The sequence below is a fragment of the Tiliqua scincoides genome, chromosome 3 (assembly GCF_035046505.1).
Source record: "Tiliqua scincoides isolate rTilSci1 chromosome 3, rTilSci1.hap2, whole genome shotgun sequence".
In the NCBI taxonomy this organism is placed as follows: Eukaryota; Metazoa; Chordata; class Lepidosauria; order Squamata; family Scincidae; genus Tiliqua; species Tiliqua scincoides.
Genome location: NC_089823.1, coordinates 102,646,357 through 102,669,115, shown reverse-complemented (window position 1 = coordinate 102,669,115; position 22,759 = coordinate 102,646,357). Strand labels below are relative to the sequence as shown.

Sequence of the window (22,759 nt, the reverse complement as noted above, 5' to 3'; positions counted from 1 at the left end):
GCCCTCCCTCCCAAACCCCCCCCCCCCAATAAAACACTGTCTCTTCACAGAATCGGAAATATGAGCTTTATCCGATCTAGTCTTTTGCTTAATGTTTTCATAGTCAGTATTTTATATAAGGGGAAAAAAGAGCTGGTTTTTCCCTGCATTTCATAGAGTCCCCTGAGGAATCCACCATAGACCAGGAATCAGAAGACGATCTCAATGCGTCCCACACCTCACTTGAACGTCAAGCTCCTCACCGTGGCAACACTACGGTGCACGTCTGCTGGCACAGAAATACCAGCGTTTCCATGGTCGACTTTAGTATTGCTGTGGAGGTATCTGCCTCGGAACAACCTGGACTGCAGCTCCAGAGAGAGAAGGGTTTCTTCCGTGACAATCTCCTTTCTGTCTCCTGTCAGGAGACAAGACTCTGCTGCCTTACAACTCTTGGCACTGCACCAATTAGCAGAGATTCAAATATTACAGCATTTTAATTTTAATCATTTTGATAATGGTTTGGCATTGTTAACTGCTCTAAATTAATTTCCAGAGCTTGTGATAAAGAGGATGCTTCCTCTGAACGTTTTATTGTGGTTAATTGACTTTGCCTCCATGTCTTTGGAAAGGAGGTTGACCCTGTCTCTGGCTGCTGCAGTTTGGATCTACATTTTAATGCACCTCTGTTTTGTTTTAGGCTGTTTTATTTTCCTTTGGAATCTTAGAATGCTCTCTTCTCAATTTCATCTGCCTTTCTTCACTTGTGTTTTCTGTCACAGGAGACCTGTGTGAGTGTGTGTGAACAATATAACTATCGCTAAGCCAATTTTACACAAATGAGTGGACTATCAAATCAAAATGCTCCAACTCATGCAGAGGCATGTAACAATAGTACAGTGTACTATTTCAGGTTTCATGTCAAATTTTAACCAGTATTACTGCAATTTTATAGAGACTATTTGAAGAGATAATTATGGGCCCATTTTTAGTGCTCTGCTATAAAGTATGACCACATCATTTTAGTCACAAAATAGAATGAGCAAAACCATTCTTGTGAAACCAGCATCTCATCATTAAAACTGATTCTAAAGTGGAGGGATAATATGGAATTTCAAATAAATTTAAAATTGGTTTAGCTTCTTCAAGGTACCTGCAGACACTCATTTCCCCAGAAAATGTCTCTAGGTTGCTTTAGTTACATTGTGTAATAGGGGTCTACTGGGAATACTTTGGTGGTTTATCTCTTGGCTGTGATCCACCTTTAAATATTCAGTTGGTCTCTTGAATCAGTAGTGTACAGACTACTTATCATAAATTGGAGTCCTATATACACATACCTGGGCGTAGGTCCTATTGAATTCAGTAGGACTTTTTTCTGAATAGACATGCATAGGATTGGACTGTCAATTGCTGTCAGCAAACTTTGCTCTTTGCATTAACACCATGATATAGTTTAAGTGGTCAGAATGAACTATGAAGCAACCTAGAGACAAATCCCTACACTTTACACATCTGTCTTCAGGTTCACAGCTATCTCCATAGCAGGCAAGTTACAATCATACTTTCCTAATTCTGTGAGTAATGTCACATCAGCATTACAGTTTATGCTCTCTCTGTGTCTCTCCTCCTTTCTGTCTCTCTCTTGTGGTAGAAGATCCTCTCACTGTCAGTGACTGTACTTCCCTACCTGCTGGACTGATCAGTGATCAGCGGCCTGTTTCCATTTCATATGTCTGCTGGTACCGAATGCAAAGCCTCTCCTTTTATGATATCTTCCAGAGTGATGAGGTAACCAAAGCAGAAATCAGTCAATTAATTTTGTGTGTCGTTTTATCCTAACGCGCACACTTCCTATCAGATATTTAAAATTGGTGTGGATTAAAGGCTTAAAACACACACACCCACATATCCCCCCCCACAGAGTTAAAACAAAACCCTATCAATCTACCGCTAATTGTTGATGATAGAGAAAAATGCAATGTATCTTTTGCATTCTCCACTGGTTTAACTTTTTTCTACTGGAGACAACTTACTGGATTGTTAAATCATAAGCAAAACAAAATATGTTTAATAACTGCATCCATTAGGTGAGCAGAAAAAATAAGGGCATTGCACATTTATAGGTTATAGTATGTGCTTGCCATAACTTCTGCCATAGTACATCGGCTAAATTGTTTGATTCAGCATCTGACAAAGCAGCATCCCTCTAAAGAGATCTCATGACTACTTTTAATCTCTGCCAGGAGCTTCCCAAATTCGCTGCCACTTCTTCAATTTCTTTGCAAAGAGAAAGTTGGTGCTTGCATTTGAGACACAATCTGCTATACTGACTTGCAAAAGGGAGTGCTATGAATGTTTGTATGGCCGTCTCTTCAGGCCCTTAGCAGAGCCTGACAGAGACCACGTTTCAGACTCTTCTCTGAAGAAGGAGAGAGAATGCCAAAGAAGCTGTAGGTGAACTTAGGAACTGGCTGCCATAAAGAAGTCAGCCCTATTTGGGGGGGGGGGGGGACTTCTTCAGTATTCCAGCCCTAGGAAATGCCCAATTCCTAAGGTTATTCTTATTCAAGCATTATGTTAATTGCTTTCCATTAATTGAAATTGCACAGTAAAAAAGGATGGAGTGTCCCTTTTAAACAGTAACTCTCATTTGTAGGATTTAGATTATTTGATAGAACCTTACCCCATAATTGGCTTTAAGAAGGTCACCAGCTTGCTAGTTTAGGATAATTTTAAACTATCATCTTCTCACCACCCCTATCTTTGATACAGATACTTCTGCTTCTAATGAGGTAACAGCAGATCATTACTTTCCTTAGAAAATCAATTTGCAGGCAAGCCTCATTTAAAAAAAAAGTGATACGGGGTTTTGAGGGCAAGGGTAATATAGTTAAGTGACAAAAATGAAAAAATCAGTTTCAATAGGAAAAACGCCGTTTTACATGAGGCTTGCCTGCCATCCCTCCACCTATTACCATCTGCATGTAAAATACTCAGTTTGTTGCACTATTTCTCATTTTCAGAATCAACTCTCTGGAAACCTTTTGAGAAAGTTCAAGAATAGCAATGGGTGGCAGAAGCTCTGGGTGGTATTCACCAACTTCTGCATGTTTTTCTACAAATCCCATCAGGTAACCGCTTTGCTGAGGTCAGAACTGAATTCTTTTGTAACCATTCACACACACACTGAGTACAAAAGGCTGCTTATAGTACCTCTCCACCATCACCAAGGACACTCAGGTGGAGAACTGAACTGTGTCAGCTGAGGCCTCCACAGCTCTCCAGCAGAAACTCCTGGAAGCATTAAAGGTGAAAAATACAGGTGGAGTCTCATTATTTGCAAGGGTTCCCTTCCAAGAACTCAGGTGGATGGCAAGAAACACACTAAAGCAAATTAATTTAAACAACAAAGTCTTTTTGTGATTTAAAAGGCCTTGCTGACCTTTAGAAATGCACACAGAGGCAATCAGTCTTTCTCCAGGTGCCTAGACTTCACTAGGAGGCAGCAATCCCTCCCTTCACCAGGAGCCCCAGTGATAATCACTGCCATTTAGCCTTCTTTCACTTGCTGGGGGGGAAAGGGAGAAGTGAAGCCTGCAGAAAGAATGATTGATGAATTGTCAGCTGCCATCTCTGGCATTAAACAACTGTTTTTCTTTAAAGAGTTCTTCTCATCAGCTTTGACATAGAAAAAACTGGATAATTAGGCTATACCCCTAATCACTTGTATGACTGTCTCTCTGCAACAGTAAAAAGCAGTTTTTTAAACTGTGATTTTAAAGGGGTACATCTTTCCCCTTCTCCAGGGATCGGCACATTTCTTCTCCTTTGCAGGGTTCATGTTCTCCTTTGTCATTCATGTTGAGTCAAATCTGTGAATAACAAGGCTGGACCTGTATGCTGCCATGATTGCAAGTGGGGAGCTGCCAGCATACAAGTACAGGCCTTGGTTTATGTGCTTCAGTTCTCCACACAAGTGTGAATCCAGGGAAATGTGTGGCACAGCAACACAACACAGGGTCCTCTAACATGGGAACTAGCCCAGCATCATTAGTGAAAACATCAGCTCTGCCTGAGTTACAAGGAGCAACAAAGAACTATTAATTATGGCCCATTGCCCATTACTTTGACCACCTGGAGAGAGAACATTAATCCTGACAGACTGTTGAACTGATTGTTCTCAAGGCACTTAATAGGTGTTTTGGGGACATTAAATGCTGCACTGCTTTAGGCCACTAGAATGTTTAAATGGAAAACCTATTCCAGCTGAGAGTCTCAGAGGTTGACAACAAAACAGAGTCTGCAATCCAAATATTTGCTTAGTTTCCTGATGGAAACCCTCTTTTAAAAATAAACTTTATGTATTTAGCCTTACTTTTAAGGTTGCATTTTGTTGAAGAATGTGAGGTGCTTTGTTAAGAAAGGATCAGTTAAAATGTAGAAAGATGGGTCTGTATTGAAAGTAAGGGAAGGGACTTAGCAGCAGCACCACAGAGCAAGGTAAAACAATGAAAATATACAGTATTTGGAAACTTTTGTGATTTATTTCTGTTCCCTGACAAACAGGCGCAATTGCTTGTAATGATAGGTTTCCACTGCGCATCTTCTCTAATATGGGAATAGCAGGCTGCTAGAGTGAATAAAGCAATGCTTTCAGCAACCTGTTTGCATGTGCAGTACAAAGGAACTGCAAACTGATAAGTTCCTCATAGCATTCCTCTGTTAGGTGAGGCAGGAAGCAGGTGAAAGGTGCATCCAGACCTCACTGCTTGCTGGTGAATGAAGCCCCTTAGAGTTATTTTTCTCTGAAATCAACTTTGTAAACTTTTTTTTGCTGAAAAGCAGTATATTCCTAGAGTGTTAAGAGTGAAATGGAAGAAAATGGCTCCAGGTTGAGTCCAGATTCTACAGCTCCCTTCCCATTTGAGCCACCAAGCCTGGAAAGGCCAATGTGAATTATAAACAGCCTCCTTCAACACTTGGTTTTTGGGGCAAGGAGCAGTGCTTTTTAGGAAGGCCTCTTCAGTAAATTAGACTCTGATTTGAGAAAATAAAAGCAATTTTAAATGTGTCTGAGTTCAGCATTGTCAGCTGGATTAGAGGCTGTTACACAGAGCATGGCTTGTTGTGTTCTCAAAGCTACTTTTCACCTTTATTTTTAGGACAATCATCCTTTAGCTAGCCTTCCTCTGCTGGGTTATTCTCTTACCATTCCTTCTGAATCTGAGAACATTCATAAAGACTATGTCTTTAAGCTCCACTTCAAATCCCATGTGTACTATTTCAGGGCGGAAAGTGAATACACATTTGAAAGGTATGTTGATTTTCTGCAAGATTGAGTTCTGGCAAAAAGGGACCGTGGGGTAGCTAATAAGTTTTATAACATCAAATCTGCTTAAGCAAGAATCTGTATTAACTCTGGCAAACATAATTGAATCAACTGATTTGTTAACTTATCTGCATCAGAAAAAAATAATTCAGAAGGACCCAATCCCCCATGTTCAATCAGTTTGTCTCCCTCTCTGTGAGGCAGGATGATCCATCACATATCATTCTTCTCTGTTTAGTCATTCTAAGTTAGAACTGACTTGCAAATGTACTGTAATAATAGTATCTGGATAACTTGCACCAAACCACTCAAGCAGGTGCCTGAAGGACAAGGTTTTGCCAGCCTCTGGAAACCACCCCAGATATGGCAAAACACATTCACCACATCTTTGAAAAGAGGGTAGGTCCACACCAGCAAATTTTCTCTGTTGCTGTGGTGGGTGCAGCCAGACAACCCCTTCCTAACTACATGACAGAGATACCGAAATGAAAATCCTAAGAAATTTCTCAGTATATCCAACTCTTCTTTGCTCCTCCCTGTTAGGCATGTGAGCTAGATTAATTTATTTGGCAAAATAAATAGGGGGAAGAAGAAAATCGAATAAGCATTGTAAGATAAGCATTTGCTTTTCTCTGTCTTTTGCTTAGGTGGATGGAGGTGATCCGAAGTGCCACTAGCCCTGCATCACGGATCCATGTTTTAAGTCATGAAGAATCACATGTTTATTGATGACTCAACTCCAAATGGTTCATTCCAGCAGTTGCTGCTTTTCTAGAGGACATTTGAATTTATTTTCTCCTTTTGAAGTTTAGTAAAACATAAATTTGTTAAAAAAAATTGGTTTGGAGCAGCTCTTTGTAATATTGCCTTGGCAGGATTATTTACTATTATCAGCCAAGTAATGGTTTTATGTCTTGTATTTGTCCTTCAGTGTGGGGTTTTTTAGCTTGTGCCAGTATTAAAACATTGTCCTTGGAGTGCCAAATGCAAAAATACATTTTCTTGCCTCAAAGATTTGCACCAGAAATATAGTACAGTTTTTGCAGTAACTTCATATTTGGATTTTCCTTGAAAAGCAAAATGCCTTTTCTTTAAAAGAAAAAACCCTCAGAATGGTTGATTAGTAAACTGCTGATTTTTAAAAATGTACTTCATATGTATTGCATAACACCCTTTATAAAACTGCATAAAGCAGTCCTAATGCAAGGAGTTGTTCATACCTTATTCTCAGTATTTCTACAGGTTTGCTTCTAAAAATTAAAATTACCATCCAAGTGTGTAGCTTGCTCCTTTTGTCTCATAGTTAGAAGCTACAAATACTTCAAAAATGGAGAGGTTTTGTTTGCTCCTTATTGCAAGTAGCTAAACTTGCAAAGTGAACCGTTTACACAATAATCCTGTGCAATATTTAGGCTACTGGTGTCTTATGAATGGCAAGTAGAAAGGGAATTTAAAAGGTGTGGTAACTAGTCTAAGGAACATGACACCATGTGTAGTCCCAAGAATTGTGACGCTAATTTGTGGTTCAGTAAATTAGTATTTCAGTAAGGACCAGTGCAGATGTAGTGCATTTTTTTGTGTTTTGAAGAACTACTACTTTTCCTTTAATATTTTGTCACAACAGAGTGTTTCTGCACCTTTATTACCAGTGGTACTATAAGACAATTCACAGTGTGTATATAAATATGGGAAGTAATTATACACATCCTTAAAGCATTTAATTTGTTATGTTTTATTCAAGTTTGGCCCCGTTGGAACATTCAGTGTTGTAAAGACAATATCATTGAGAGCATAGGGTCACTAGTACAGCCACTTTTAAAACACAGAATTTTCTGATTCAGCATAAACTGGAGAAAGCATAGCTTTTGTAAACAGTGTCAAGCGAGCAAGGGATTAACAGAATATGATTAATTACTGTTATATTTACTTAGTAGCTGATTTGTTGGTCATAGGTGGGGATATGCCCTTTCCACAATGTACAGAAATGGCTGAAAATCTGCTTATGAAAAAGGGAATAAAATACCTCAAAACATTCAACCATCTACAGTTAAGGTAATAAAATCTTGTTGCTTGTCTCATTTCCTAAAAACAAAACCCAAGGCCTTTATTTCTTAGAAGCAAAATATTTTTCTTTTCAGGATTTCAGCAGGCTAAACTACTTGAATTGCAAATGGCAGCAGGAATGGCATCTGCTGTTAGGAAAGAGGCCGAACTGTTAGACAAGGAAGATAATGTTACTCATTTCCTGGCACCCATCCTGTGCATGTTCAATTGAACATAAGTTCAATTAACTCTCCTTTACATAAAGCAGGAAAGGACTACTAGTGTCACTACCATAGTCCTTATCTTTCAGGGCAAGTCATATTAATTACCTTGTTCCTTCTGTCAACTCTTAAGTTGTTAGAAGCACTTGGCTAAATCTGCCCTGGATCCCCATGGGGCATAGCTACTGAGAACAAAGCAGGTCAGTTGGTCAGGTAGGCACCCAACGATTATGTTCCTCTGTCTATGCCAAGAGCTCAGAATGTGTACTGTGAATTATCAGATATTTGCTCTGCAAAGAATGCTGCTCATTAGGTGGCTAGTTCTCATTCCATTGCTCCTTTAGCTTGACTTTGGGAGGAAAAAAGCAGTCTTGTTCCTTAGTTTCCCTCCCAGGTTTCAGCATTATGCCCTGTGTTTAACTCATTACCATCTTCTCTGGCCAGCACTGAATAAGTTCATGTCACATCAACCAACTTTTAGAAGAGTGTTTACTTCTGCTCTTCTTTTAGAATTTGCTGGCTGTACTATATGGCTATTAACAAAAAAGGTTTGACGTGCTGCCTGTCACTTCTATGTTGTAGGCAATACAAGGCTTTCTGCAATAAATACTTCAGGAAACAATGATCATATAATGCATAAAGCTACTGGCAATCAAGGCCTCTTATCAGGAATGGGTTAATAAGCCTCCTATTACCGATCAAAGTACTCCAACTTGAAAAAAGCTCTCCAGCATGCTTCAGAACTAGCATGTTAATAGCAGAAGTCATGTTTATACTGAGTCAGGTTTATACTAGTACATCTAGCTCATTCTTCAAGATGTCATCTCAGAAATGTTGGGAGACAAAATCCCGCCATGCAGATTTCCCTCAGCATAACACAAATAGGCTGACTTCTAAAATGTATGATCTTTTGCTACTAGTCCACAACGGTTTGTATCTAAACTGCTTTTTGTGATATTACCTCAATCCTCTCTGTCTACTGCATTTCCTGGTGCTGAGTAGTATTCAACCAGGCTGATAAGAACACATATCAAAATGCTAATGGGTGCTTAGCCTGGAGGAAAACATTCAGCCAATTTTACTACATATGGTCACTTGTGCTTGGTTATTGCTGCCCAACTTCTTAACAATCCTTTCAACTTGCACTGTTTACCTATATACAGTGATGAAAAAATACTGAAAGTTCCTAGCAATCATCCACCTCCTTTTAGGCACTTGCCCTGACATAGTTGAACTTCTCAATAGTGAAGTTGACCTAAGTCATGAATATTAGCCTCCTTTTTGGTATTTCAGCTATTTAATAAATCTTGAGCAAGTTTCCTCTTAAAGGAAACAATATTAGTAATTCCCTCCCTTTGCTTTTTCTTAAACTACAAACCAATTCCCCCATAAATACTTTCACTAACCACACAGACACTTAATTTCATATCTCCTTTATTTCTGTGTCATGTAACTTACAAGAAAGTGAAGAATATCTTGATGTGTGACAGAAGCAAAGTTTTACATAGGATTATAAATAGATAGAAGTATTACAGAAGAAAACAGCTTGATAAAAGGATAGGTGTACCACTGGGCATTTCTCATAATTAAAAATGGGACCCTGGTTGTACAGAGACAGTATAAAAGCTAATTACATGGAAGGAACAGGCTAGTATGCACTAGCATGCTGTGCTTGGGCATTTCCCACAGCCAGCTTACTGTTCATGGCTGAAAACAGAGGGGGTCTCTGGTCTGATTCAGCAATAACATTCTTAGGTTTCATTACTGTCTCTAAAAACAACTAATTCAGGCTTAGAGTATGGTAACCCAATGATATTTTATCCAGCTACTGCATATTCCCCAATAGGGGAATATATATGCAACATGTCCTTTAGCACATAGTATTAGCCGATAGACATGCAGACCAATAGGGTCTACTTGCTTTATATTTGAAATCCTCCAAAGTTTGTTGCACTTTTGCTCATGAAAATAACCTAAAGATCTTCCCACTTTACCATAACAAGTTCTAGACAAATGGCTGTCTTGGAGCAAATACACAAATTTTATGGGCAAGCAGGTTTATTGTGACATAAGGTTTCATGGACCATAGTTCACTTCAAATCAGATGCCTGAAGTGTTAAAGATACTTACAAAAAACTTGTACTTAAAAAAAAATGCCAAAAGACCATGACACCTGAGGCAGGAATACCTAGGTGGAGACAACAGGTGGATAAAACCTCATGCAGCTCCTTGCATTTCATGGCCTTTTTACATCGTTTACAATTCTTTTCTATCAACTGAGGATAACAGCTCATTCATCTGAGGTGATTCTAGTCCAGTAGTGTTTATACAACAAAAAATCTGTCTTTAAGATGCCATGAGACTGTTCCTTTTGCTGCTTTTTTGTGTATTTACAACATCCAACAATGGTGCATAACAAAATGGAGTGTAAAAGGAGGTAACATGCACCGTTCACTAAGTTGCCATGATCCTTCCTCTATACACTCAGGCTGAATAGAAAAGTGGTAATCAAATATATCCATATGCACAAAAATCAGGACACATTTCCTCCTCTACGCAAAACAGATGCGCAAACCCAGTGGCTGCCATGCTGCGTGTAGGGTATAGCTGGAGTATAAGTCTCTGAACGGATCCTAAAACGGTTTTTAAAAAATACCAGTTCTGAAGGATACAAATACACAAAATGCTACATGAAGTCTCAGAACAAAAACAAGACCAACGGCAACTCCAAAACCAACTATTGGAGAATCAAATTGGGTCATGGCACTTAATGACATGGTGAGAAAATAAGAGACTCTTTCATAATTTCACCAGAAGTTCTGTGCACCAACACAATGGCCATCTATGTCCTAGTTCAACTACCAGAGTGCAGCAGCAACACAAATAGCTTCTAACTAAAACACTTTTAAAAAAGTGGCCTGACACATACAACACAAAGCCTTCCATTTTGAAAGACCTGGTAAACTTTTACAGAGCTTTGATTAGCACCTTAATTATGCTAAGTCTTAAAAAGTAGGAAATTTCAATATTTGCAGGGAAAAGATTGGTGCTCTCTAGAAAGAATATGTAGGACAATGCCTTTGTCTTAGCTAAAAGACAGAAAGCTGCATTAGCTACACCATGCACATAGGACAACCCACAGTACATACATTTCAGTGTTGCATTTCTTAAGGAGAGGACACAATTTTTAAAGGCCCAAATGGGAATTTGGAGGGCCAAAGTAAAAAAAATGTGTATTGAAATAGAAGATGCTTTGGGATTAAAAAAATTGAATTCTATTACAACCAACAAAACATTACTAATTTTACCTTCAAATACAGAGCAAGTCATAATGGTCTAGGATTTTGACAAGCCATAACAATATAACTGTAAGGGATATGGAAATAGTGCATGGTGATAGAGGAAGTCTCAATGTTTTGTATGTACACACACCAGGGAATCAGTGCATCCTTGGTGGAAGGGGGAGTCTCCATCAGGATGGCATCAGGTGCCGAGAATGCTAATTGCATTTTGGAGTATGCAAAACCAAGTATATGATCACAGTTCAACAGCACATTTGAGCTCTGGGGCCACACTGAAGACAAGGTTTTTGTAAGCCTGCCCCCTACCCTGCCCCAAGATTTAAAGAAATTGAAACAAGGCATCACCACAGCTATCGCTCAGGTGGACCAGGCAATTCTGGTGTGAGTATGAGCCAAATCGGATTATAGGATAGACATCTGTGGTGTCACAAAAGGTGATCATATCCAGCATTTGTAAGATCTGTAAAAAGCTTTGAACATTTCTCTTTCTGTTGCATTAATATATTACCATATCTCTTTCCATTACAATGTAGTGGTACACTAAAATCTCAGAGACCATTATGATATCCTGTATTGAACCATGATTTTAGAAAGTTCATGACCAGAAAATACTCTTTTACATTTAATTTCCAATGCCAAGTAATAACACTGAGGCTTCAGACCTATGCATGTTTACCAGGGAAACCACACAACTGAATTCAGAGGGGCCTCTGAATAAACATGCATAAGACTGAGTGGCAAATTGGCTGAACAGTCATCATCCTTTAACTAGCCTTCAAGGACATACTATTTGTTAAAACAATTTTTTACAACTGTCAAACATGAAAAGCACAGAAAAATGATTTAAATTTTAAGAGCAAAGGTCTTTTGCAGATAACATTTCTGCTTCCCATTTAAGAAATCTGAAATCAGCCTTCCTAACTGAAAGCTATTCTTGAAGTAATTGATCAGTAATTAACCAAAATCTTCAGTAGCTCCATTTGAAAAATCTGTTAGGTCTGAAACTGCTTACAGAAAGATCTGGAAACAAAAGTAGCTAAGATGGTGATTGCACTTGAGGAGTTCTCCCTGCCTTCATGTTTCTCCCCACTCCCCCAATGCTTCAGGCAAACTATTTTGCTTTGAGGCTCACAAGTGTCTCCATAGTTAAACTGCTTAAACATTTGTTTGATGTCTTTTCCCTTCCTTTTTACACTTTGAAAATTACTCCAAGGACATGACAGGAGAAGATGGCTTTGTGCTTGGTGGAAGACTCAGCCAATCAACCCTGTTCCCTGCTCAGAGTTAAACACAATCAGTACTGGCTAAACTGGCTTCTGGTCAAACCAGAAACACAGGCTCCCCCATAAACATGTTTTAAGAAGCTGATACAAATGCTGCAAATTCACTTCCACAGTGAGATCACCACTGAAGTTGTGTGTGTCGGAATGTAACCTTCCTCTCTTCCATACCTTTATCAAGATAATATCACCAAGTAAGTTCTCATAAGGTTTAAATGAATCTGCTCAAAATCAAGGTGGACTTTAACATTAAATTGTTTTACATATTTTTGAAGACTAAAGTGTAGTTGTTTGTTGTCTCCAAACTGCAGAAATATTAAACATTTTGACCAAGTCATTGTCAGTGACCAAGGCTCATTTTTCTATTAGAAAGACACCCCATTAACAACTCTTGAGTAATCACATCTTTACACTTTATATTTTCAATTGCACTCACTTGCCTTCAGATGTCTCTTAAAAAGCCAGATAAGGAACTACAGAGATACTTAACAAAAAGACATTCCTAATAGGCAAATGTAGACCAAAGATTGTACTGATGAACCACAAGATGTTAACAACCCAAATATACAGATATTTAACTAAATTGTCAAGAAGAAACAGAATTTCCACTTTAAATTATTATTCCCTCCACTCAAGAAAAGATCTTGGATACCAAGTTAAAACCAAATTTTTATCTCAGTGATTGTTACAGTGGAAGATATGGTTAAAGGTTTATATGCATAACATTTGATATTTTCAGATCATTTTTAAGACCAGCATCTTACAAAATTGTCATAATTTAGCCAGGATTTCTAGGAGGTATTTCAAAAGAACGTTTTCTTTAGCAATAGAAGATGTTCAGATTTTACACCTAACTTCAAATAAAAACTAATAAAAGTGAATTCAAACTTTGACTTGGCACAATTTTGAAAGATAAGCCACTCAAAGAAAACTAATATTAGAGAACTTCAAATACAGTAAATTAAAATAATCAGAGTTGTACCATGATTAGAGACTCAGCTCTCAGTAATACAAAGGACACTGTGTGACAAAATAAAAGGAAAACTCTGCATCTGAGGTACAAACAGGATTTTTATAGCACGGCTCTCATTATTTTTGACCTACAAGGACAAGATCAAGTCAAACCTCTTGTCATATAAGTCAAAGTGTTCATAAAACAAAGGCAAGCCAATAATCTCTTGTGATCTGCCAAAATATTTACCTCACTAGCATTATCTACAGAAGCACTTGGCCATTTGTACAGAGGGATCCCATATGCACATTAAGCACATTTCAGTTTTAAAAATGTGACTATATATACAAATCTGTACACAGGGCCAATAGTATGGTTTCCAATTCACAGATCTACCAACTTAAAGCAGTTGTCTTAAACTTTTTCCAGACCCAGGATCTATCTTTAACCCGATCTATAACATGGGACCACTAAATTTACTCCCATATCATTTCTCCCATTTTTGTCTTCCTCCTAAAATAGAACCCTAACACAAAAAGAAAATGGTGGCAGTGCCACTGATGCAACCACCACAGGCTGGGATGCAACCCATTTGGGGTCCTGATTCACTAGTTGAAAACCAATGACTTAAAGCAAGATACCTGAGATTTCACAATAGCTTCAACTTCCTAACTGCAATCCTAAATATACATTTCAGAGATTTAAAAAGATACCTCCTTTGAATATGTGCATTATTGTTTTTAAAAAAACTATACAGAGCTGAAAAAACAATGCCCTTGCTGAGACACCCATTTCTGTTGCTGCACCTTCAGGAATGTCCATATACTCGAAAACACACCACTGCCCAACAGTGGCATGCCAACTTTAGACAGAGTAGGTGCCTTCAGAAGCCTCACCAAGTGAGCCAAGAGCATGAAACAAACACTTCAGTGGGATGACGTACTTCCTCCAGTCACTGAATACCTGAGTGAAAACAAAGAACTATATCTCAGAAACAACAACAGTGATAAAAATATTTTTCATTATGGCAGAGGCATCAATGGTTGTACTTCAGAAGCCTGTTTTAACTGGTTCTTTAAACTAGATGCCCGAACAAGCAATAAGGCTGGAGGTGGCCTTAGAAATTCTCAAAACATTTACCATTACTTGTGTCACTTTTTTTTTTTTTTAAGATTTTAGAGTCCAAACAAGGAAGTTAGGGTTAGGGTTCCAAGGAACACTCTTGGAATACACAACATTACGTACCTAGTTACATGAGCATGCAAGAAGTACCACAACAGGATGATTTGTATGAAATGCTCAAATATCGTTTCCCTGCCATTTGGAAACAGTAGCCTGCTTTGAATTCAAACGTTTCACTTTATAATTATCGCAAATAAGCAAGTGAAATTTGAACTGCACGTGTAAGTTATACTGCTTGAAGCACCTAGCATAGCACTTTGCAAACCGAAAAGTTTGCAAAGTAGTAAAGTGGTTATGGAGGAAACATTTCATCTTTGAAGATAAGTGTACTGCCCAACTCACATAGTCCATCCCAGCCACCTTTACGCAAACCAGATCTTTCTACACATGCACAGCACAGCTCGTGAAAGGGTTTGGGATAAGCAGGGAAAGAGCTGTGTGAAGAGATGGGTGGCTGTGTGTTATTTCGGGTTAAGGAATGCTTTGGGCAAGTTTAAAATTGTAAGTCAAGGCTTACTCAAGTCAGGTATTCTCTGTACTAATTTTCTGTATTTTAATAACCATTTCTTGATATGCAAGCACTTCATTGTTGTAGTTATGTTAGGAGACACCTTTCCCACTTTTTCAGAAAACTGTTTCTACTGAACCATTTCCACACATAAAGAGAGAGCCCTTGGCAGGTGGTTAATGATCATACACTCGCTCACAGGAGAGTAAAGTCCCACTGGGTTGAATTAAGATTTATTTCCAAGTATAGGTTTGTGCTGTTATCTTATTTTTTTCAAGTTTACAACTACTTTTACTTGTTCGCATGGCATTTTCCTATCTAGCCAAATGCTAAATCACTTGCTGTTACCTCTGAAGCCTCTGTACAAGCTCTGACACCATGTTATCTGAAATGCCCGGACATGCTTCTTCAGCTAAATAAATAGCCTCTCTCAGTTCTTCTATGGAACCCATGTTCCCCCCACAAGCTTGACTTCTTTCTTTCAGCTAAAAATGAAAAAGGCATTAGCTATTTAACAATCTGAAACAATTATGCAATACTATTTATGTGCAAAAAATAAAATATAATTCATTGTAAATTGGACTTTAGGTTTACAGATAATCTCTCTGGACTATGTCCAAAATAAATTTCAGCCATTTAACATATTCTGAATTCATTAGCCATTAAGTTAATTCCAACTAAGAAAACGGGGAGATTTGTACTTACTGTGAATCCCCCTTCTCAGTGGTCTCCATGTCTAGATTAGTCCTTACAAGTGAGTAGCTCCTCCCTCTCAGGTAGGCAGGCCAGAGTCTTTTAGTCATCCTGAAGGGAGGGGCTGCCTGGACTCTCCAGACCGTCCAAGCTTGAAGAGCCCCGCCCCTGACACCAGATGTCTTGTGTCCATCTGGATGCACTGTAGTGGCAGTCCTCTGGTGTCACGTGCTGCATTGCGTGTTGGCTCGGGGGATGAGTGCAGAATGGGCCCAGGTGGCGTGGGGCCCTACCCCAGGTCTATAGCTACTCTGCGCTGTGCTGCGTCCCTGACTTTACCATTCTGGTGTTCAGCATGTCTGTTTCTCCTCCTTTTTTTTTTCCCCCACGGCTGCGAAGGCGGGCGGACTAATCCAGACATGGAGACATCTCCCCGTTCTCCAATGGGATCTCCATGTCCATCTTAGTCCTTACAAGTGGGATGTGCCCAAGCAGTGCTCCTCAAGCGTGGGAGCTGCCATAAGCTTATAGAGCCACACTCTGGACACGCCTTGCGAAGGTTGCATTCCCAGAGGCGAAATCTTGTAGTGTTTGATAAAGGTGTTAGGCGAGCTCCAGGTAGCTGCCCTGCATACTGCCTCCAGGGAGGGGTGAGCCCTGAATGTGGCTGAGGTGGCAGCCCCCCTGAGGGAGTGGGCCACTATGCCCTTAGGGGGGTCCTTGCCGGATGCCCTGTACGCCTCGACTATGGCCTCCCTAACCCATCTGGAAATGGTGGAGGGAGACACCTTCCTGCCTTGGTCACTAGGTCGGAATGAGACGAACAAAGCCTCTGAACGCCGGTGGGCTGAAGTTCTGGAGAGATAAAAGCTCACCGCCCGATGCACATCGAGGGCATGCCACTCCCGCTCTCTGGGATGAGAAGCATTGGGGCAGAAAGTGGGTAGCACCATCTCCTGCAAGCGGTGAAACAGGGAATTTACCTTGGGTAGGAAGGTAGGGTCGGTGCAGAGGACAATCCTGTCCTCCTGGATCTGGCAGAGTTCCTTGGCTACGGAGAGGGCTGCCAGCTCTGTCACCCTTCTGGCTGAAGTCACACCCACCAGGAAGGCGGTCTTCTGCGATAATAGCTTTAGAGAGCACATCGCCATAGGTTCGAAAGGAGGCCTCATCAACGCCCTCAGCACCAGTGTCAGGTCCCACGTGGGAGCCCGTCATGGGGGGGCGGGTTGAGGAGACTCACACTCTTGAGGAATTTTCTGCAGGTGTGATGCCAGGGCCCTTCCCTTGGGGGACCCCAGAATGGAGGCGACCGCTGAGACCTGTCTCTTAAGGGTGGCTGTGCTAAGGCCCTTGTCGAGGCCTGCCTTGAGAAAGCTCAGGAAGTCCTTGACCCCAATCCTCTCCGGGTCAAGATTTCAGAATTGGCACCATTCAGTTAGGACCCTCCAGGTTCCGCTGTAGACCCAGTTGGTGGATCCCCTCCAGTCAGAGAGGAGAGTGGCCAGGACAGTGGGGGAGTAGCCTGACTTGGCTAGTCTTTTCTGCTCAATCACCAGACAGCTAGATGGAGTTTGGCCATCTGTGGGTGAAGGATTGGGCACTGTGACAGAAGGTCCAGGCACTGGAGGAGGGGAATGGGTGGGAGGTAGGTCCGGGTACCAGGGCCGGCGGGGCCAGTCTGGGGCTATGAGGAGGACCTCAGCCTGCTCTAGCCTGACCTTCGTGAGGACCCTCTGAAGGAGCTTTGTGGGGAGAAAGGCATACGTTATCCCTTGGGGCCACCATAGGTGGAGTACTTCCATCCCCTCTGCTTCCAGGCAGCATCCTCGGGAGAAGAACCTTAGCAGCTGGTGGCTGTGACTGCTGGCGAACAGGTCTATGGTCATCGGACCAAACTGGCGGTTGATCCATGTGAAGACTTGCAGGTGAAGCCTCCATTCTGAATGGTCGAGGTCCTGGCGACTCAGCCAGTTTGCTGCTGTGTTTTCCAGCCCGGCGATGTGCTCGGCTCTGATGGAGGTAAGGTTCTTTTCTGCCCACAGCATCAGCCTGCGTGCCTCCTTCTGCAGGGCTGCTGACCTGCTGCCTCCTTGATGGTTTTTGTAGGCCCTTGCCACGATGTTGTCGGTGTACACTAGTACACCCTGACCCCTGTGTCGGGGGACAGCCAGCAGGGCTAGTCGAATGGTCCTCAGCTCTAGCAGGTTGATGGGAGTCATCCTCTCACCTGGAGACCAGCGGCCCTGGGCTATCTCCTTGGGGGTGTGGCCCCCCATCCCTGGAGACTCGCATCTGTGAACAGGACGGCTCAGTGGTGTTTCTGGATGGGCAAGCCCTGGTCCAACCTGTGTGGCTACGTCCACCATCAAAGGTCCTTGAGGGTGAGGGGGTCCAGTCTGACACGCTTGCTCCTTTTGGAGATGATGAAGTCCTGGAAGGACAGCAGCAGGCACTGGAGGTACCGTGCCCTGTACCTGGCCCAGGGGATGATGTCCTGGCAGGAGGTCAGCATGCCCAGGAGACGGGCCAACATCACTATGTCCAGCGTTGCTCAGGTCTGCAGTCTTGGCCCGCCGTTCTGGGGACAGGAAAACTGAACTGGGAGGTGTTGATTGCTCCCAGGTGTTCTATGGTCTGTGAGGGTGTCAGGTAACTCTTCTCCAAGTTGATGAGGAACCCGTGGATGGTCTGGTGCAGGTGTAGGGCACCCTCTTCTGGTGAGGCAGATCTCAGAAGGACCTCATCCAGGTACGGAAAGGCGGTCACGCCCCTTGTGCGCAAGTGCGCAATCAGCACAATGAGGATTTTGGTGAAGGCCCTTGGTGTTGAAGATAGGTCGAAAGGGAGTGCCTTATACTGATGGTGCTGGTACTGGTAGCAAAACCTGAGGCAGCGGCGGTGGGCGGGCAATATGGGCAAGTGCAGGTACGCCTCCTGGAGGTCCAGCGAGGTCATGTAGCTGTGCCTTCTGATGGACATCAGGATGGAGCGTAGGGTCTCTATCTTGAATTTCTGTTGACACATCCATCTGTTGAACCACTTGAGGTCGAGGATGGCCCTGGTGCCGCCGGATCTCTTGGGCACTGTGAAGAGGTGGGAGTAAACCCCAGCCCCCCCCCCCCGCTGCTCCCTTGGAACTGGTTCAATGGCCCCAACCTGTAGGAGGTGTTGGATTGCCTCGAGTGTCTTGCCATGCTTTAGCAGGCACTTGGGTCTGGGGATCCGTAGGAACCGGTTGGGGGAGTCACACGAAGTTCCAGCAGATACCCCCAGCAGATGGTGTCCCACACCCACTCGTTGGTGGTCACCTCGTCCTACCTGTCCGCGAAGTGTTGCGAAGTGTTGCAGCCTTCCGCCAATGATGTGGGACGAGGATGGTTGGTCATCATTGAGACTTTGGGCCCTTTGCCCCAAAGCGCTGGGGCTGCTGTCCTCTGGGCTTGTGGGCTGGCCATCTTGGGTGCTAGATGTGTCTTTGACTTGTGAAAGGGGCCGCCGAGGATGAGGTAATGGGTTGAGAGCTCCTTGATGGCCGAAAGGGCTGGCGCTGGGACCGCTAGGCGGGCCTTCGGTTCCTCTCCCTGGTGGGCAGTACCCTCTTCTTTCCCCTGCACTCCACCAATAGCGAGTCCAGGGCTTCCCCAAACAACTTGGCTTCCTGGAAGGGAAGGCTGGAGACCCTGGCGAGTGAGGTTGCATCCACGTCCCAGCTACGCAGCCAGGTGCTGCGGCACACAGCAACTCCTGCGGCCATGGCCCTGGTCGAGAACTGCAGGGCATCTGCTGTTGCGTCTGCTACAAAGGCGGCAGCAGAGGCCATCTTTCTGATATCTGAGCAAGCCCTGGAGCCTAGCTTATGAGTCTCACTGAGCAGCTGAAACCAAAGGACCAACGCTCTGGAGCAGAGGGAAGCAGAGGCAGAGGCCCGCAGCGCACTAGGAGGCCTCAAATCCCCTCCTGGTGACTAGTTTTACCTTCTTGTCTGCGGGGTCCTTTGGGAGACCGTCACTGTCTGTGGGGAGGACGGCTGGGGATCCCAGTGCTGTTACTGGGGCGTCCACTAGGGGTGACTTCAGGTGGGCCAGGACCTTTGGGGTAAGGTTGTAGAACCTGGCTGAAGGATTGCTGGAGTCCCTGCCCCTATTTGGGTTATTCCACTCCTTGTCCACCAGTTGTTGGAAGAAAGGAGGGAAGGGAAACCATTGGGGGGTTTCCTGCTGGTTTGGGAAGACTGTTGGGGGCCCCCACTTGGCCTTGGGCCCGGTATCCTCGGGGCGCTCAGACTGCAGGTCTAGCACCTGGAGCACCCCTAAGATTAGCCTGTTAAACTGCTCAGGGTAGAAGAGATAGGGCTTCTGTGTCTCGACCTCAACCCCCAATATTTCCCCCTCCTCCGCAGATGAGGCGTGGGAACTCCCTCCACCCTGATCCTGCTCCTGGAGGTGGGTGTGTTCGGGGGTGGCACTGCGCACGGATAATGTCCAGCGCCTCTTGGAGGGGGGGAGTGTGGGTTCATCTTCCTCCTCCTCTGGGGTGGAAGCTGGGAGCCCCATGGGTGGGTGCTCTGGGGTGCCCCCCGTGGTTGCTGGTGTGCCTCCATGGCAGCGTTGATGCTGGCCTGGACCATGTCTTAGATGGCTCTGGAGAGCTCTCCCCAGCCTAAGGTGCTGAGCCCCGCACAGGGAATGTGCGCATCAGGGGCCTTGTTGGGGGTGGCCATGTGTGAGGGGGGGTGCCTGCCAGTTTGGGGGGAGCTCACCACTTTTCCAAAGCCCGGTCCGGTCCGCACGATCCTCTCCTCTGCCGTTCTCCTGCTGCGGCTGGAGGCAGCTCAAGCGGCTGCCCAGCCCCCGCTGCCACCACGAGCCTGCCTCTGCCGTCCCTGCCCCTCTTAGGGAGGCTGGTCTTCGTGGTCTTTGGGCGCTAATCCAAGATGGTGCCCACCGACCGCGTGGCACCCAGGAACAATGGGGAGAGGAGGAGGAAGCACCGCACCCCCGCTGCTGCTGGGAGAAAGTGGCTCCGGAAGCTGGCTGCGGCCGGAACGCTCGCGAGTGAGCCTGCCTCACTCCTGCCAGGTGCAGGGGGCAAGCGGCTGGAGATGCGGGAGCACCTGCTGGGTGTGCGGCTGCTGGGGAGGGGGCTGCCCTGAGGTCAGATGAGGGCAGCCTGGGTGCTCCCGCGTTGCGCGGCTGCCCTGGGTCAAGTGAGGGCAGTCCTGAAAACGGGCTCGGGCTGCTGCCTCTCAGCTCAGCAGGAGAGCTCAGTCTCGAAATTCAAGAGCAGAGTTGCTGTCTTGCTCTAAAGCAGGAGCCTCCAGGCAGGCTGCTGGTTAAACAAAGGAAAACTTTCTTAAAGGGACAGCAGCCTTTCTTGCCTGCTGGAAGGCTGGAGAGTTAGGAAAAGGTTTCTTAAAGGGACAACAGGCAGTCTTACCTGCTGTAAGGCTGGAGAGTTAGGGAAAAGGTAGAAAGAAGAATAAAATACCCTCTCAGCTTCTCCAGTGGGGGGGGGGGGTTCAGCTGAGCTGTCCTGCTTCTCTGAAAGGCTAGGCCAGTCTGGGGAGTCCAGGCAGCCCCTCCCCTCAGGATAACCAAAAGACTCTGACCTGCCTACCTGAGAGGGAGGAGCTACCCACTTGTAAGGACTAAGACATGGAGATCCCACTGGAGAAATATGAATTTCATGTACACATGCTTAGGCCTAGAACTCTTATGTCAAAGAGTAAAAAATTCCAATACTGATAGGGATCTGCTTTATTGTTAAAGCTCATGTTAAAGTGCATGGTGCATGTCCCCCCAGGACTTTTGGGGGGCCAGAGGGCATTTCCTAGTTTGATAGGCATATTTCTACCATTAAGAGACTGAACTATCAATCAGAAAGTCCCAATTCAAACATCTCTTCTTCCATCAACTCACAATATAGGGATGAGAGGCAGTAGCCATTAAGCAAGCCATTGCCTCTCATTGCTATACTGCAGATGGAGGCTTGGAACCATTACTACTGGTGTCCTTATGGAATTGCTGTAAGGATAACATGGCAATGAATGTTTGTTCAAAGCAGTGGCAGACCTGCCATTCGGTGAAAAGGGCCAGTGCCCCGGGTGCGGAGCCTCGCGTCCCTCTAGGACCGCGTGGAAGCCTCACTGAGGCTCCCAACATGGTCGGAAACTGTACTTCCGATCTGCCAGAAGTACAGTTTAAGAGTGTGGGGAAGCCTCAAGAAGCTTCCCCGGTGTGTCCTGGAGTCACGCGAGGCTCTGGAACGTTGTGGTGAGTGAGGAGGGGGTGGATTCAGGTGCAGGGGTGGCGGCATCCTGTGGGGGGGCGCCATCGCAGACCTTTACCTTGGGGCATGGGGCTGGGGAGGTCCACCACTGGTCCAAAGCCCTCTGAACCCATGAAAGAAAAAAATGCTTATTTATACTACTATTCCAATATGAACCAGCTGGAAATAAATATACCTGCACACATTTCCTTTACTAAACAAAAATATGTATTAATTTTCCTGCATCTTCGTCATCTCTATGTAATCTCTAAAATGATCTGATAGATAAAGAGCCAGATAATAATTTACCTCTGTAAATAAAGGAGATATAATTGTAGATAAGCACCGAGACAAAGGCCGCCTTTGAATGGTATTTTCCTTTAAGGGAAAAAATGGAAAAGAACTCAATATATTGAGCAAAAATGCATAAACAAGCAAGTTAACTGAAACATTTGCAACTATTTTTCAACTAAGTTCTATACAACACACTTCCAAATGCGAGTATCCGCAATACCCATTTATGTATCCAAGTACCTATTAATGGAATACTGTAAGTGGAAATAAGGCCCAGAACAAATGTGCAAAAAACTACATGGAAATGGGCATTTGCCATGGAATAACTGCACAATGGGATGCAAAACCCATCAGGGTTTCTTTATCTGTGATTCAACTGAGTTTTCCCCCAAGGAATATATAAAAAAGTTTCCGTTTTTATTCTACACGTGTTTCTAACTCTTCCATATGGGTTTTGAACATATGATAGGAAAACTCACTTGGTTTTCAAAATCCATGAGTTTTAAGTCATTGGAGGAGGTGAGAAGACACCCTAGACTGGCTGTCAGAAGAGCCCTCCTTCACGGTCCTCCCCTTGTTTCCAGCTTTAATGGACAGCTATTTCCACCCTCTTGCTTGTGGCAAGCAGGAGAGATGGTCCTGAAAGTGGGTTTTGCTTGACTACTTGCTCTGTGAATCTGGGTGAGGGGAGAAGAGGCGGGAA

At 43.8% G+C, this 22,759-nt stretch overlaps 2 protein-coding genes across 8 annotated transcripts in view; one reads left to right on the top strand and one right to left on the bottom strand.

Annotated features, from left to right (window-relative positions):
• The window catches only part of FARP1 (FERM, ARH/RhoGEF and pleckstrin domain protein 1), a 218,205-nt gene extending 210,833 nt beyond the window's left edge, over positions 1 to 7,372 (top strand). For 4 of the 6 annotated variants that reach the window (XM_066619651.1, XM_066619653.1, XM_066619649.1 and 1 more), the window contains exons 24-27: positions 157 to 320; positions 3,006 to 3,113; positions 5,145 to 5,296; positions 5,959 to 7,372. In XM_066619651.1, coding sequence (XP_066475748.1) covers positions 157 to 320; positions 3,006 to 3,113; positions 5,145 to 5,296; positions 5,959 to 6,040 — 506 coding nt within the window. In that variant the 3' untranslated portion in view covers positions 6,041 to 7,372. Of the gene's footprint in view, positions 1 to 156; positions 321 to 1,633; positions 1,771 to 3,005; positions 3,114 to 5,144; positions 5,297 to 5,958 lie in introns of those variants that run through there. The other 2 variants (XR_010794078.1, XR_010794077.1) reach the window with 2 other exon arrangements.
• STK24 (serine/threonine kinase 24) overlaps positions 1 to 22,759 on the bottom strand; it is a 63,422-nt gene that overhangs the window by 8,239 nt on the left and 32,424 nt on the right. Inside the window, exons 9-11 of one of the 2 annotated variants that reach the window (XM_066619655.1) lie at positions 22,072 to 22,140; positions 15,148 to 15,284; positions 14,006 to 14,072 (exon numbers count right to left, since the gene is read on the bottom strand). In XM_066619655.1, the coding sequence (XP_066475752.1) occupies positions 14,036 to 14,072; positions 15,148 to 15,284; positions 22,072 to 22,140 (243 nt within the window). In that variant the 3' untranslated portion in view covers positions 14,006 to 14,035. Of the gene's footprint in view, positions 1 to 8,992; positions 14,073 to 15,147; positions 15,285 to 22,071; positions 22,141 to 22,759 lie in introns of those variants that run through there. The other variant, XM_066619654.1, reaches the window with a different exon arrangement.